Source organism: Diadema setosum, chromosome 22 (assembly GCF_964275005.1).
Source record: "Diadema setosum chromosome 22, eeDiaSeto1, whole genome shotgun sequence".
NCBI lineage: Eukaryota > Metazoa > Echinodermata > Echinoidea > Diadematoida > Diadematidae > Diadema > Diadema setosum.
The window spans coordinates 11,468,892-11,484,060 of record NC_092706.1 but is presented as its reverse complement, the minus strand read 5'-3'; the positions used below and the strand labels follow the sequence as shown (position 1 = coordinate 11,484,060).

Below are 15,169 nucleotides of genomic sequence, written 5' to 3'. Positions count from 1 at the left end.
GCCTCTTCATGGGTAATAATACATTTCGCTGGAGCAATTGTTGTACGGGCTGAAATGTCTTCTTTTTTTTTTTTCTTAGTGGGTACAACTACAATCACATCGCTAGTCCCATTCTACATATGTACCTACAATGTACAATGCTTGAGGTTATACAGATACTCACTTTCCCCTCCAAGAATGTTTGGTGGTGAAGTAACTGGCTACGTCTTTGTTTTCACTCATCGCCATGGTGACAGTAGTCTATGTACAGATTCTGGAAGAGAATAACGGTATGAGAAACATATGTACAAAGAGAAAAGTTAAAGGAAATTATGCAATTATTGGTTCAGTGGATGAGACTCTCGACATTCAAATGGAGGCCCAGAGTTCAAGTTCTGCCAAGCGTTTACATTGTATGTCGCTGGATGAGATGTTCTTACCCTTGCCCCTCTCGACCCAGGTGTAAAAATTGATACCGAGGTAAAAATAATGGCAGAGCCCTCTGGAAGAGCAGTGTTCTTATTGTTCTGACAGTATCTCACTCATATTTGCCCTGTTTCATCACACACACACACACACACACACACACCAGGGAATAATTTTCCAACTCAAATTTGATTAGCAATTTCAGCTGATGAACAATATTTCAAATGGTACCCTCTACACTTCTATGGAAGAAAAAGCAGTGGTGTAAGAATGCATAGCAAATTGTGATGCGATACCAGGAAAATTATTCCCTACACACACAAGAAAAAAAAAAATCGCAAAGTGCCACGCAAAGGTTGCATTGAAAGTCAAAGAATGAACTGGAGGTACATGTATGGAGATGAGCTCGTAGAAAAAATGTCTTTTCGAGACCACATGGGATCAGTGTGGAAATGAGCAAGTGAACATACGGTATGAATTTGGTAAGAAATGTACGTATATATTTATTATAAAAGTAGATTCTAAGCCTTTTGCTCGTGAAATACAATTGTACATAACTTATAGAGGCACCAAATTTGTGTTTCTTTTTCACCATACAGATATAGCACTCTTTTGACACGGGGCGCTCCCACAGTATAGAAAAGTACAGTGTGAAGGAGCGCCCCGAGGTTACTGAATAACAAAAGGGTGAGTTTGTGCATGTTTACGAGTTAGAGATCATTTGACAAACAGGTGCGAAAGTACACTAGAGCCTAACTACACACAGCCCAGTCGCTGCTGTAGTAGCGACAGGGCTGTACCAGCGGAGCAACAAACACGAAGAGAGGTCAACGATCGCCATGCGATCGGATTGAATTTTGATACTTTAGATCATTTTTTGTCACCTCAAACTCATCGGACGAACAAAATAATAATGAGACTTCATATCTATGCTATCAATATTGAAATTTAAATTTAACAACTTACCTAAAATGATGGTTATATGCAGCATGTGTGAACGGCTCGCGAACGGTACATCGTCTTTCACGCCAGGCCATTTCGGTCACATGCACATGATCTGAATGCAGGTCGCGCTGTCGACCGTGCTGCGCTGCTACATACACTTGTCAAGCAGCGTATGCACGCAAAAGTACATGTGTACTCAATACGACATGTACATATTACATTAGCCCGACCAGACGCTGTTAATACGCTACGCGAATACAGCGTCTGACCAGCGAGCGGGCACCTTCAAAGTGGGGAACCACAACACAACTACAAAACTTATGAAAATTTATACGTTCTTTATAAACAATGTACACGTTACCAAACGTTACTCACCTTAAGTGCATGCTTGTATTACAGAAGGTTCGTAAGTCCATTGAGAGCCCTCGTGATAAGTCCGTGGAACCAAAAAAATGATACTTTCTGGCGGATTCCCTAACATCGTCGCGGTTCATCGTTGCAGAATTCAAAATGGCGCCTTGATCTCTGCGGAAATCTTTTGCGTGCGTGCGATGCGCTGCTCGAGTGTTGGTGTAGCAGCACGGTCGACAGCGCGACCTTTTGAAAGGGCATTCAGATCATGTGACCTCCTGAATATTGGAAATGGCCTGGCGTGAAAGATGATGTACCGTTCGTGAACCGTTCACACATGCTGCATATAACCATCAATTTAGGTAAGTTATTGAATCTAAATTTCAATACTCATAGCATAGATATGAAGTCTCATTATCATTTTGTTCGTCAGATGAGTTTGAAGTGGCAAAAAAATGATCTAAAGTATCAAAATTCAATCCGATCGCATGCGATCGTTGGACCCTCTTCGTGTTTGGAGCTTCGTTGGTACAGCCCTGTCGCGCTACGTATGTACAGCGGCGACTGGGCTGTGTATAGTTAATATTACATGTACTTTTGCGTGCGTGCGCTGCTTGACGAGTGTATGTAGCAGCACGGTCGACAGCGTGACCTGCATTCAGATCATGTGCATGTGACCGAAATGGCCTGGCGTGAAAGACGATGTACCATTCACGAGCCATTCACACATGCTGCATATGACCATCATTTTAGGTAAAGGTTAATATTTAGGCATAAGTTGTTAAATTTAAATTTCAATATTGATAGCATAGATATGAAGTCTCATTATTATTTTGTTTGTCCGATGAGTTTGAGGTGACAAAAAATGATCTAAAGTATCAAAATTCAATCCGATCGCATGGCGATCGTTGATCTCTCTTTGCTTCATGTTTGTTGCTCCGCTGGTACAGCCCTGTCGCTACAGTATTGCTCGAAAGAAAGTGGACACCCGATTTTGGTCTCCCGCGGGGGACCACCGACACACGCGAGTGAACACGGCCGCACGCGTTATTGTGCGAGATTCATCGTCTGATCGATAGTGGAAGGAATTCTCACATAATCGATTACAAAGGACCGATAACAAACCTCGCACTCTGCTTGCAATGCTTGCTTCCGTGTTATGTTGCTTTGTAGTCGCGAGTGGGATGAATCTGTTTTGCAGACGTCTGAGCAGACATGCCTAAGAGTAAAAATACTGCAATTTGTAATCTGCACGCATTTTTGCCTGCCTGCGTTCGGCAGCTTGTAAATTTCCTATCGCTGGATGGCCATCCGCCTACTAGTAGTGTGGATAAAATTAATTTTGTGGGCAGTTGGACGATTAACGCATGCAGGGAGGTTGAGAGAGATCCCCACTTACCTGGTGCCATTTGGCATATCTAATAAAGATATACGGAAATAATTCCACATGCCATGATTTTCGAGAAACCAATCACTGTAGGAACTTTCTCATCTGTCATCTGGCACCTTGCACTTTCTCGCGAGGTACATCCGCTATTTACATCGTGTATTTTAGCATCTAATTGAGTCGATTGATACCGTTAATCATTTCCAAATGTAAAAGCAACAGTTTGTTATTCATTTTAGCATCGTACGGAGTAGAATATTACCGTTATTCATTTCCAAATTTAAAAGCAAACATCGGACATTTATTTTATTATCGTACGGAGCCGAATGCTACTGCCGTCCACTTCCGAAAGTGAAACGAATCATCTGACAATCATAAAGCATCGTACGGAGCCGAATATTACTGTTTTTCATTTTTGAACGTCAAGGCAGACATCAGACATTTATTTTATCATCGTACGGAGTTGAATATTATTATTATTCATTTCCGAACGTCAAAGCAAATATCCGACATTGATATTAGCATTTTCCGGAGCTGAATGTTATTGCCATTTACATCATTCGAACATAAAATCAAACGAAAGACATTTTATTCTATCATCGTACGGAGTTGAATATTATTGTTATTCATTTCCGAACGTAATTCGACATTTATTTTAGCATCTTCGGGAGCTGAATGTTATTGCTATTTACTTCCTAACGTAAAAAGCAAACATCCGGCATTTATTTATCATCGTAGGGACTCCTAATTGTTATTCATTTCCGAAAGTCAGAGCAAACATCAAACGTTTATTTTACCATCGAGCGCAGCTAAATATTACTGTTATTCATTTCGAAATTTAAAAGCTAACATCCGACAATTATTTCAGCATCGCATGGATCAGAATATTACTGCTTTTCACTTCCGAACGTAAAAGCAAACATTTGACATTTATTTCAGCATCTTCCGCAGTCGAATGTCATTGCTATATAATTTCGAAAGTAAAAGTAACATCCGACATTTACTTAATCATCGTACGGAGTTGAATATTATTGTTATTCATTTCCGAACGTCAATGGATCATTCAACATTTTACTTTAGCATCTTCCGGAGCTGAATGTTATTGTTATTTATTTTCTTGCGTAAACGCAAACATCTGGCATTTATTTTATCATGGTATACGGAGTTGAATATTATCATCATTCATTTCCGGAAGTGGAAGCAAACATTCGACATTTATTTCACCATCTTCCGGAGCCTAATGTTTTCCTTCTTCATTTCCGAACGCAAATCAAATATCTTACATTAATTTCAGCACCGTACGGAGCTGAATCTTACCATTATTCATTTCTAAAAGTATAAACAAACATCCGACATTTACTTTAGTATCAAACGGAGTCGAATATTATCGTTATTCATTTCCAAAATTAAAAGCAAATATCTGACATTCTTATGGAGCCAATTGTTACCGCTGTTCATTTCCAAAAGTATAATGGAAAACATCCGACTTCTTAGGTGGCCTGTTCGGGCCACCAAAATCTTCGTCTGAAATTTTGGTGACCCGACGTACGTTTTTGATGGCCCCGGGCCACTAGGCCACCGTAAGTGTCGAGCCCTGCCTATGGCTTCGTTGATTTTGACACCTTTGATCACTATGCATGCTAAATTTGAATACTGGTGCTGTTATACATGCACCCAAGGTAACCTAAATACCGTCAACGGGTCGTGTCTGACAACATATCCTTATAGTTACGAGATATAATTGTCGGCTCATTTTTTGATCATGTGATTTCTATTAATCAATTGCTGACTGGTTCGTTTCTTGAGAAGCTTTTTTAGTCCCGGTCCCGCTTTCAGGATCAAAAGAACAACCAGAACAAAGAAAAAAAAATCATTGTCCCGGCCTGTGCTCCCGGAGCGTTAACTCACGAGGGATTAAACCATCAATAGCAGGGAGGTAGGAACTCCACCGCTTCTTTTGACTGCATGGCGGGCGGGACAATGTTGCAACTAGTCTATTGAAATCAGCTCAACTTTGTCTGTGATACCTTTCTCTGCTATTTCAGGGCATGAAGTGAATTTTGCAAGTCATACACGTGGAGTCGCATGAATGCAAAACGTAGTCCATGTTAGCCAAATCACCTTCCGTACCGCAAAAGTTCTGAACACTTTTGGTTACATCCATATGCCGTCATCACTATGTATACAGACTACCATAAATTTGTGACGTTACACCATAATTATGCAGGGCTCGACACTATTATAACGGTGGGCCGGGGCCACCAAAAACGCGCGTCTGGCCACCAAAATTTCAGAAATGAAGATTGTGGTGGCCCAATCGGGCCACCAAAAAGTCGGATAATTGCCTTTACTTTTATAGATGGACAGCGGTAACAATCGGCTCCGTAAGATGCTAAAATAAATGTCAGATGTTTGCTTTTTATTTTGGAAAATGAATAACGGTAATATTCGACTCCGTATGATACTGAAATAAGTGTCGGATGTTTGATTTTGCGTTCGGAAATGAATAAGGATAACATTCGGCTCCAGAAGATGATGAACTAAATGTGGAATGTTAGCTTTGACGTTCGGAAAATGAATACTAATAATATTCAACTCCGTACGATGAGATAATAAATGCCGGATGTTTGCTTTTTATTTTGGAAATGAATAACGGTAATATTCGGCTCCGTATAATACTAAAAGAAGTGTCGGATGTTTGGTTTTGCGTTCGGAAATGAGTAAGAATAACATTCGGCTCGAGAAGATGCTGAAATAAATGTGGAATTTTAGCTTTGACGTTTGGAAATGAATACAAATAATATTCAACTCCGTACGATGAGAAAATAAATGCCGGATGTTTGCTTTTACGTTGGAAAGTAAATAACAACAACATTCAGCTCCAGAAGATGCTAAAGTAAGTGTCGAATGATCCCTTTGACGTTCGGAAATGAATAAACATGATATTCAACTCCATTATAGTAAAATAAATACCGGATGTTCACGTTCAGGTGAATGATAAGAATAATGTCTCATGTTTGCTTTTATATGTTCGAATGTAAATAGCAACAACATTCAGCTCCGGAAGATGCTGAAATAGATGTCGAATATTAATTTTGCTCTGACGTTCGGAAATGAACAACAATAATATTCAACTCCATCGTAGTAAAATAAATACCGGATGTTCACGTTCAGGTTTGAAGTAAATAGCAATAACATATCAGCTGCGGAAGATGCTAAAATAAATGTCGTTAATGATCCCTTGCCCTTTGACGTTCGGAAATGAATAACAATGATATTCAACCCCGAATGATGATTAGATAAACGTCGGATGTTTGCTTTTACTTTTGAAAGTAAATAGCAATAACATTCGGCTAAGGAAGATGCTAAAATAAATGTCAGATGATTGCTTTTACGTTCGGAAGTGAATAGCAGTAATATTCTGCTCAATACGATGCTAAAATGAATGTCAGATGATATTTGCTATTACATTTCGAAATGAATAACAGTAACTTTCAGCTGCGTTTGATGGTAAAATATTTAATGTCTGATGTCTACCTTGACGTTCAAAAACGAAAAACAGCAAAATTCGGCTCCGTACAATGCTAAATTGTCAGACAATTATCATTTCACTTTTGGAAGTGGACAGCAGTAACATTCGGCTCCGTACGATAATAAAACAAATGTCGGATGTTTGCTTTTTTAATTTTAAAATGAATAACGGTAATATTCCGCCCCGTGATGCTAAAATGAAACAGATTATTGCTTTTACATTCGGAAATGATTAACGGTATCAATCGGCTCAGTTATCTAGATGCTGAAATAAATGGGGGATGTTTGCTTTCACGTTCATGAGAAATGAATAAGGATAACATTAGCTCCGTAAGATGCTAAAATGAATGTCAGTTCCTTGTTTTTACATTTGAAAAAAAAAAATAATAGTAACATTCGGCTCCGTACGGTGTTAAAATACTAGTAAATGTTGGATAATTGCTTTTACAATCACAAAAATGAATAACGGTAACTTCCAGCTGTTTATAATGCCAAAACAGATGTCGGATGTTCACAAATGTCTGCAAATACTCCCACTCTATCGTTTAAAACGTAAGTTTTGACCACCTAACTAGGCATCAACTTTTATAATAATCTATAAGCCTAGTTGCTAAATCTTAGAACTCAGGTGTTAAGATGATTGAATTTTCTCTTCATTTATTTTAGACATGGGTACATGTATCACATCAGTAATACTTATTCCATTTCATTTTCTATGTTCAGTAGGACCGATTTTGTATTTCTTATGTTTTTCTTGACTTTTTTTTTTTTTTCGGGCCACCAGATTTTACTTTCGGGCCTCCAAGAAATAAAAATCAATGATTTTGGAGGCCCGATCGGGCTATCAAAAATAAAAGTTAGTGTCGAGCCCTGACTAAAGAAATAAAAACAAAGACAAATTTTATCATTGACATAAAACATATAACATATACATTGAGTGAGCATGGATTCATGATGACTTAATTCCATCAGAACGTTGGTGATCAATGTGTTCAAGTTGAGAGGTCATGCTGTTATTGCACAATCGTCCACAGGTGTCTCACGTGGTGACGCCGTATCCACAGTTAAAGAGATAATCATTAATGTCGGCTTATTTTGATCATGTGATTTCTATCAGTCGCTGTCTGGTTCGGTCATTAAGAAGCTCTTTAGTCCCGATCCCGCTTTCAGGATCAATAGGACAACCAAGACAAAGAAGAAATCATTGTCCCGGTCTGTGCTTCCCAGAGCGTACACTCACAAAGGATTAAACCAGGGAGGTGGGGTCTTTTCCCACCTCCCTGATTAAACTACGAGTAAACCGCTTCTATTGACTGCATGGCGAGCGGGACAATGTTGCAACAAGTCTATTGAAATCAGCAGAACTTTGTCTATGTGACTATCTTTCCCTGCTATTTCAGGGCATGAAGTGAATTTCGCCATGCATATAACGATCGCATGGATATAAAACGTTGTCTACGGCAGCAAAATCACAATCCATGCAAGTTTTGAAAACTTTTGGTTACATCCACATGCTGCCGTCGCTGGGTATAAGGACCATACATTACTTTGTAATGTCGTTTGTGAAAGAAAAAAAGGAAAACAGAAAAAATAAACAAAACAAACAAACAATGGATTGAGCAACGAAAAAAATGGACAAGATGATCAAATAGACTAATAAATCAACGTTTTGGACTATACAGCAGTTACTCTATGATTTGAAGAAATAAAAAACAACTAAAGTAATAGTAATAATGTCAGCGAGTACTTCAGTACGAATAACGAATGCAAAAGTTTAGTATAGACTGTAATATCATTTGCTGGAAGCCGAGTTGATTTCTTTCTTCTTCTTTTTTGTATGGGCACCTACTCATGATCGTCACCAAATCACGGAAGTTGCTATGTTTTAGTGTCTTTATCTTTCAGCGGCACAAACTTGCTTCACGGAAGCTCCCATAGAGCTGTTCTTGGACGGTCCGTACGCGATTCGGTTGGTCCCCCGCGAGAAAAGTGCTTACACAATAGGTCCCCCGCGAGAAAGTGCGTATACACAAAAGGTTTCCCGCGAGAAAACATTGGTCCCCCGCGAGATAGTGCAAACACAATGCCCCCCCCCCCCCGAAAGGAAGCGTTTGGTCACCCGCGACAGTGTTCATACACGGTACGCCAAGGGCATGTTAAACGAGAAAAGAACAAAATCCCTTCGAGCCAATAAAAAGCATCAACCCAATTTACGTGATTCGTATATAAGAATAGTCATCTGTCTTTTCTTTTCATTTTCTCATACAAAAACAAACCAGAACAGTTTTTAAAATATGATTGTTGTGAGCTAGGGAAGTCTTTTTGTGAACCGTATTTGCTTGAATCCGACTTAACTTTTTGTTTCGTGTGCTTATGACCGTCACCAAAACACAAAGATTACTGTCTTTAACGTTCCTGGTGAACTCGCCATTATTCGTCGAGGAATACGAGAGTTTTGTCTATATTTTTCATTGACAGCAAATAAAACTTACGTTAGATACACTTTTGTAATAGCAGACTGTCAAAATATCATTTTTTGCTGGGATCCGAGATGATTTTTCCGTTTCGTGTAGGCGCCTACTCATAATCGTTACCAAAACACGTAAGATTATGATAAGTGAATTCGCAATTATAATTTTAGAGGACGAAGAGGTTGTTTTGTTCTAGTGCCTTTATCTTTCAGTGACAGTACACAAACTTGCGTCAGGTGAGTTCCTATATGGTGCAGTCTTGGACGGTCCGTACGCGATGTGGTTGGTCCCCCGCGAGAAAAGTGCTCACACAATAGGTCCCCCGCGAGAAAGTGCGTATACACAAAAGGTTCCCCGCGAGAAAACGTTTGGTCCCCGCGAGATAGTGCGAACACAATGCCCTCCCCCCCCCCCCCCCGAAAGGAAGCGTTTGGTCACCCGCGACAGTGTTCATACACGGTACGCCAAGGGCATGTTAAACGAGAAAAGAACAAAATCCCTTCGTGTCAATAAAAAGCATCAACCCAATTAACGTATTCGTATATAAGAATCGTCATCTGTCTTTTCTTTTCATTTTCTCATACAAAACATACCAGCGCAGTTTTTAAAGTATGATTGTTGTGAGCCTAGGGAAGTCTTTTTGTGAACCGTATTTGCTTGAATCCGACTTAATTTTTTGTTTCGTGTGCTTATGAACGTCACCAAAACACAAAGATTACTGTCTTTAACGTTCTTGGTGAACTCGCCATTATTCGTCGAGGAATACGAGAGTTTTGTCTATAATTTTTCATTGACAGCAAATAAAACTTACGTTAGATACACTTTTGTAATAGCAGACTGTAAAAAATAACATTTTTGCTGGGATCCGAGATGATTTTTCCGTTTTGTGTAGGCGCCTACTCATAATCGTTTCCAAAACGAGAAAGATTATAAGTGAATTCGCAATTATAATTTTAGAGGACGAAGAGGTTGTTATGTTCTATAGTGCCTTTATCTTTCAGTGACAGTACACAAACTTGCTTCAGGTGAGTTCCTATACGGTGCAGTCTTGGACGGTCCGTACGCGATGTGGTTGGTCCCTCGTGAGAAAGCGAATGGTCCCCCGCGAGAAAAGTGCTCACACAATAGGTCCCCCGCGAGAAAGTGCGTATACACAAAAGGTTTCCCGCGAGAAAACGTTTGGTCCCCCGCGAGATAGTGCGAACACAATGCCCCCCCCCCCCCCCCGAAAGGAAGCGTTTGGTCACCCGCGACAGTGTTCAGACACGTTACGCCAAGGGCATGTTAAACGAGAAAAGAACAAAATCCCTTCGTGTCAATAAAAAGCATCAACCCAATTAACGTATTCGTATATAAGAATCGTCATCTGTCTTTTCTTTTCATTTACTCATACAAAAAAATACCAGCGCAGTTTTTAAAGTATGATTGTTGTGAGCCTAGGGAAGTCTTTTTGTGAACCGTATTTGCTTGAATCCGACTTGTTTTTTTTTTTTTTTTTTTTTTGTTTCGTGTACTTATGATCGTCTCCAAAACACGAAGATTACTGTCTTTAACGTTTATTGGTAAACTCGCCATTATATTCGTCGAGGAATAAGAGTCTTTTTTTTGTCTTTATTTTTCATTGACAGCAAATAAAACTTACGTCAATACACTTTTGTAAGACTGTAATTTTTTTTTTTTTTTTTTTGCTGGGATCCGAGACGATTTTTCCGTTTTGTGTAGGCGCCTACTCATGATCGTCACCAAAACACGAGAGATTATGATTAGTGAATTCGCAATTATAATTTTAGAGGACGAAGAGGTTGTTATGTTCTAGTGCCTTTATCTTTCAGTGACAGTACACAAACTTGCTTAAGGTGAGTTCCTATACGGTGCAGTCTTGGACGGTCCGCACGCGATGTGGTTGGTCCCTCGCGAGAAAGCGAATGGTCCCCCGCGAGAAAAGTGCTCACACAATAGGTCCCCCGCGAGAAAGTGCATTATACACAAAAGGTTCCCCGCGAGAAAACGTGTGGTCCCCCGCGAGAAAGTGCGAACACAATGCCCCCACGCACCCCGCCTGCCAGAATTAGCGTTTTGTTCCCCGCGAGAACGTTCATAGACTGATTCGTCTCGCGAGGGGCATGGTGAACGAGAAAATTCTTTTCATGTCAATAAACTGCATCAACCCATATAAAATATTCGCATCATCTGTCATATTTCTCATATAAAAAAATATCATTAGTATTAACCGAACATATAAAAAAAAATCGTCTTCTCGGTCATAGATAGCTGTGATATCATTTTCTTGAATCCCAAGTTATGTGTCATGATCGTCGCCAAAACACGAAGGATGGTGTCTTCTAAGTCAGTTAGTGAACTGGCAATATTCTGAGTAATAAAAGTTGATATGCTTCGTTATTTTTTCATCGATAACACAGACTTAATACCTTACTCTGCCATTATCATTACTGAAAACGCGCGAGTTTTTGCGTGGAGTCCACCAAGATTTGCGAAAGAAAAATGCATATAATTATTTTTTTAATTTGTTTTCGTTTTCCTTTTGTCTACACAATGCATTACATGCCAGTGACAATTCATGGAAGCTTCATGCCACAAGTATATCTATTTTACAGTGATATTTTCTTATTAATGGACACGTGGACTTCAAGACATCATTCTCCCTATATTCCTTTGTCCCTCGTGAGAGGAGGTGTGTGTACCAACTGGTCTTCATCGAGTGGCAGGTGAACGTGGAGAATTAGAACCTGCTTGTCATGAAAATAATCGAATGCGGTAAACAGTTGTACATTGTATTACGTTAGATATGGAGAAATCATTTAGGTCTTTTTGGCGAGGGAAAAAAAAAACAAATCCAAAACCACCCACGAACGAATGTTGATAGCCAAAACTTTGAAAAGTAATAAGCAGCTTTGATGAGCGTGAAATTAATTGTCATGATTTTGCTGTCTAACCGGCTGGTGGCTTCATCACATAGGACTTACTCGTACGTAGTGAATTTCTCTATACGAGACCTTTCATGTATTTTTTGTGATTGCATGTTTAGTCCAGCGATTAATCAATCCTTTTCATTGTCCAGGGAACAAATAAAATTATTCGAACAAGTACAGTGTACACTATAATCGACTGTTCGATATTTCCTACCATGCACCAAAAGAAAGGCTAATAGAATCATATCTTTGCAATGATCAACTCAGAGGAAGTTCTTTGATCGATATTTCCATGTTATTTACAGAATCCAGGGCGCGCATTCTTTCGTCTGGCACGCACCTGGGTGTGGCACCTGGTTTTGTGGAAATTTCCACAGGGGAGATGGGTGGGGTGTCAAGTTTCTTCGGTCCGAAGAGACCGCATAATAGTACTAGTATACAATCTCTTCACTTCTATTTACTGTCATTTGTTTATTTTCCCCTTATTTTTTTTGCTGATAATTAACCTTAGATATAACTTTACGAAAGTTGTTACACGTGGTTCGTTTGGTGAACAACAATATTTGCGATGATGCTGCATAAGGTAAGTACAATGATCAGCTCACTGCATGCAGTACAATATTGTACTCGTTAGAATATCCTCGCCTTTGCATTAGTTTTGACACGGAGCTAATCTTTGACGGCGCGTCCCTCTCCACAAGCGCGCGCAACCGATCGGAAATTTACAAGCTTCCGAACGCAGGCAGGCAAAATTGCCACCAGTACTGGTTCATCCAAATCAACATGAACTATGTTTCTGGCCTCCGAACTCGGATCTTTTTTCACAATTACCGCGGGTAGAAGTATGTTGGTGAAGTCACCACGCAGCTATAGCAACAGCAGGTTGTACAGCAGGCAGTACGGTGCACGCTCAGCTAGCCGTTTAGCCAGCGTAGCAATGAGACAAGCGATCAGTGATCTGCCTTTTCATGATCGATTACACGGTAATACATTTAGCAATCGATCGCGTGTGGATAAAAATCTCGCGGAAGCCTTGTGTGCGCCCGACCGTGGTGTCTCGCGGGGGACCGTGGTCCCCCGCGGGAAACTGTCCACTTTCTTTCGAGCAATACTGTACTTACAGTACACATCTACAGCAGCGACTGGGCTGTGTATGGTTAACTAACATTAGCGCCAGAATTACAGAATGTTCATTAGGGCCCCCCTAGTCCTGTTTCCTAGAATAACCAGCTAATTAAGCCATGTGTATATAGTTAACTAGCGCCAGAATTACAAAATGTTCATTAGTCCTGTTTCCTAGAATAACCAGCTAATTAAGGGAACTTACTGAGACAAAGTCAATGATACAGTCATCATCACGAGGAAAGAGAAGGGAGGGGGGAATCTCATGCAATACATATCTATGTCTACAGTAGTCTATTCACTACAGAGCGACAGATATTGTGCATACGTTGTAGATAGACACGATACACAAACCGTACCCTCCCCCTGCCCGACAAACGATCAGCTCAGTCAGGGTGCATTTTTGCGAGCGCTACAAATACACACACTGTGCATATCATGTCACGAGAAAGTAACTCAGCATGCACCTCCCTTCCGCTTGCATGAAACGGCAACAAACACTAAAGAGTTTTAGAGAAGTTCTACCATCCTACATCATTTGTCTCAAGTTCATACTCACTACGGTGAGAGTCATCAAATCAGTGATGCGGAATGCTCATCTTTCAGGAAGCGTTTAGCTCGGGAGCTTGCGACAAGCAGGTCGCCATCTTCCTACACTGGCAAACACTGCGCGTGCGCGGTGGGCGTGTGCACTTTACACGTAATCGAGTACTAAATCAGTACTCTTGGCACAGAAGTAGCTATAAAAGAACACAACTGTCTTTACTCTATGATCTTGTCATAGAAGTTGAGACAAAATGACAAGTAAGGCAAACAGAACATAACAAACAATGACAGAATGAAATCAGAACAATAACAATACGAAAAACAAATAACATTAAAAACCATCGCTTTGTGCACAAGTTTTGTAGAAAATGGCGGAAGGGGCACCTCTTTATTACCTGCTCCTCTTCGCTTACAGGTTTCAGAACATAATCAGGCAACATAGGAGTGTACAGTGACGTGAAAGTGTAATATAGAGTGTGAAAACATAGAAAATAAGTCATATGTCTGTTAAAACTATATCTTTCCAAAATACTGTAGTCATTGGATGACCGTGGTTGGGCACGCTTTCTATATCGCTTTAAATATCATTGATATTAAACTCCTCAAAATAAGTTCTGCAATTAAAGTTTGATATATCATATTTCTCTTATACCCGTATTATCTTCATTAAATATGACATCATATAGAAAGCCTGATTACTCATGTTTAAAATGACATACCACTTGCTTTGATAGGGTGTTCTTGGAATGTGCAAAAAACAGCTGAGTATGGGGACAGATCGAAAGTGAAAAGTCGCAACAATTCTGCCATTGGATAATGTACAGTTTTGATGAAAAAAAAAAAGGCCACTGGAATAAGCAATGTTGACATGAGAGCACTTTCAAAAACTCCCATCTCCTAGACATTAGATGACTGTTTGGTCGACCTTTATGTTTAATTTTATTCTGCAGATACTACTGCAGTTTTTAATTCATGGATGAAGCCTGGAATCTGCTCACAATGCTTTCTTTTCAAGCACATTCCTTCCCTGAAACGACAAAGCAAATGGGAATTACACTGTTTGACATACCACGTTTGCTCTATTTTGCAACATTTCACATTTGACTTTTCCTCATACTCAGTTGTACTGTGCATTCCAGAAATGCATAATGTAAACAAGTGAGTTGTCGTTGTAAAGAAAATTAATCATGCTTTCTTATGATGTCACATTTGAATGTGAAATGATGTAGTTTTAGGAGAGATATGATACATCAAATTGGAATTGCAGGACTTTTTTTGAGGGGTTTAGAAAACAAGTGGTCCAAGTAAGTTTCTTTGAGGTACACCACAGGTGATATGTTGCATAATAGATGTATGGCCATTGATATGAACAAATTGTTTGCGATTTAGTAAGGTAATTCCTGAACCACCCCAAGGTCGTCCCTTGATTATTATAATGGATAATTTGTAAAGAAGTATTTTGTGGTCGATACGGGTATCGA

The 15,169-nt window shown here is 39.8% G+C and overlaps 1 protein-coding gene across 1 annotated transcript in view; it reads right to left on the bottom strand.

Moving 5' to 3' along the window:
* The window catches only part of LOC140245129 (dnaJ homolog subfamily C member 13-like), a 68,211-nt gene extending 54,414 nt beyond the window's left edge, over positions 1–13,797 (bottom strand). Inside the window, exons 1-2 of the mRNA XM_072324728.1 lie at positions 13,702–13,797; positions 164–253 (exon numbers count right to left, since the gene is read on the bottom strand). Of these exons, the coding sequence (XP_072180829.1) occupies positions 164–228 (65 nt within the window). The 5' untranslated portion in view covers positions 229–253; positions 13,702–13,797. The remainder of the gene's footprint in view (positions 1–163; positions 254–13,701) is intronic.
* Between the last annotated feature and the right edge of the window lie 1,372 nt (positions 13,798–15,169).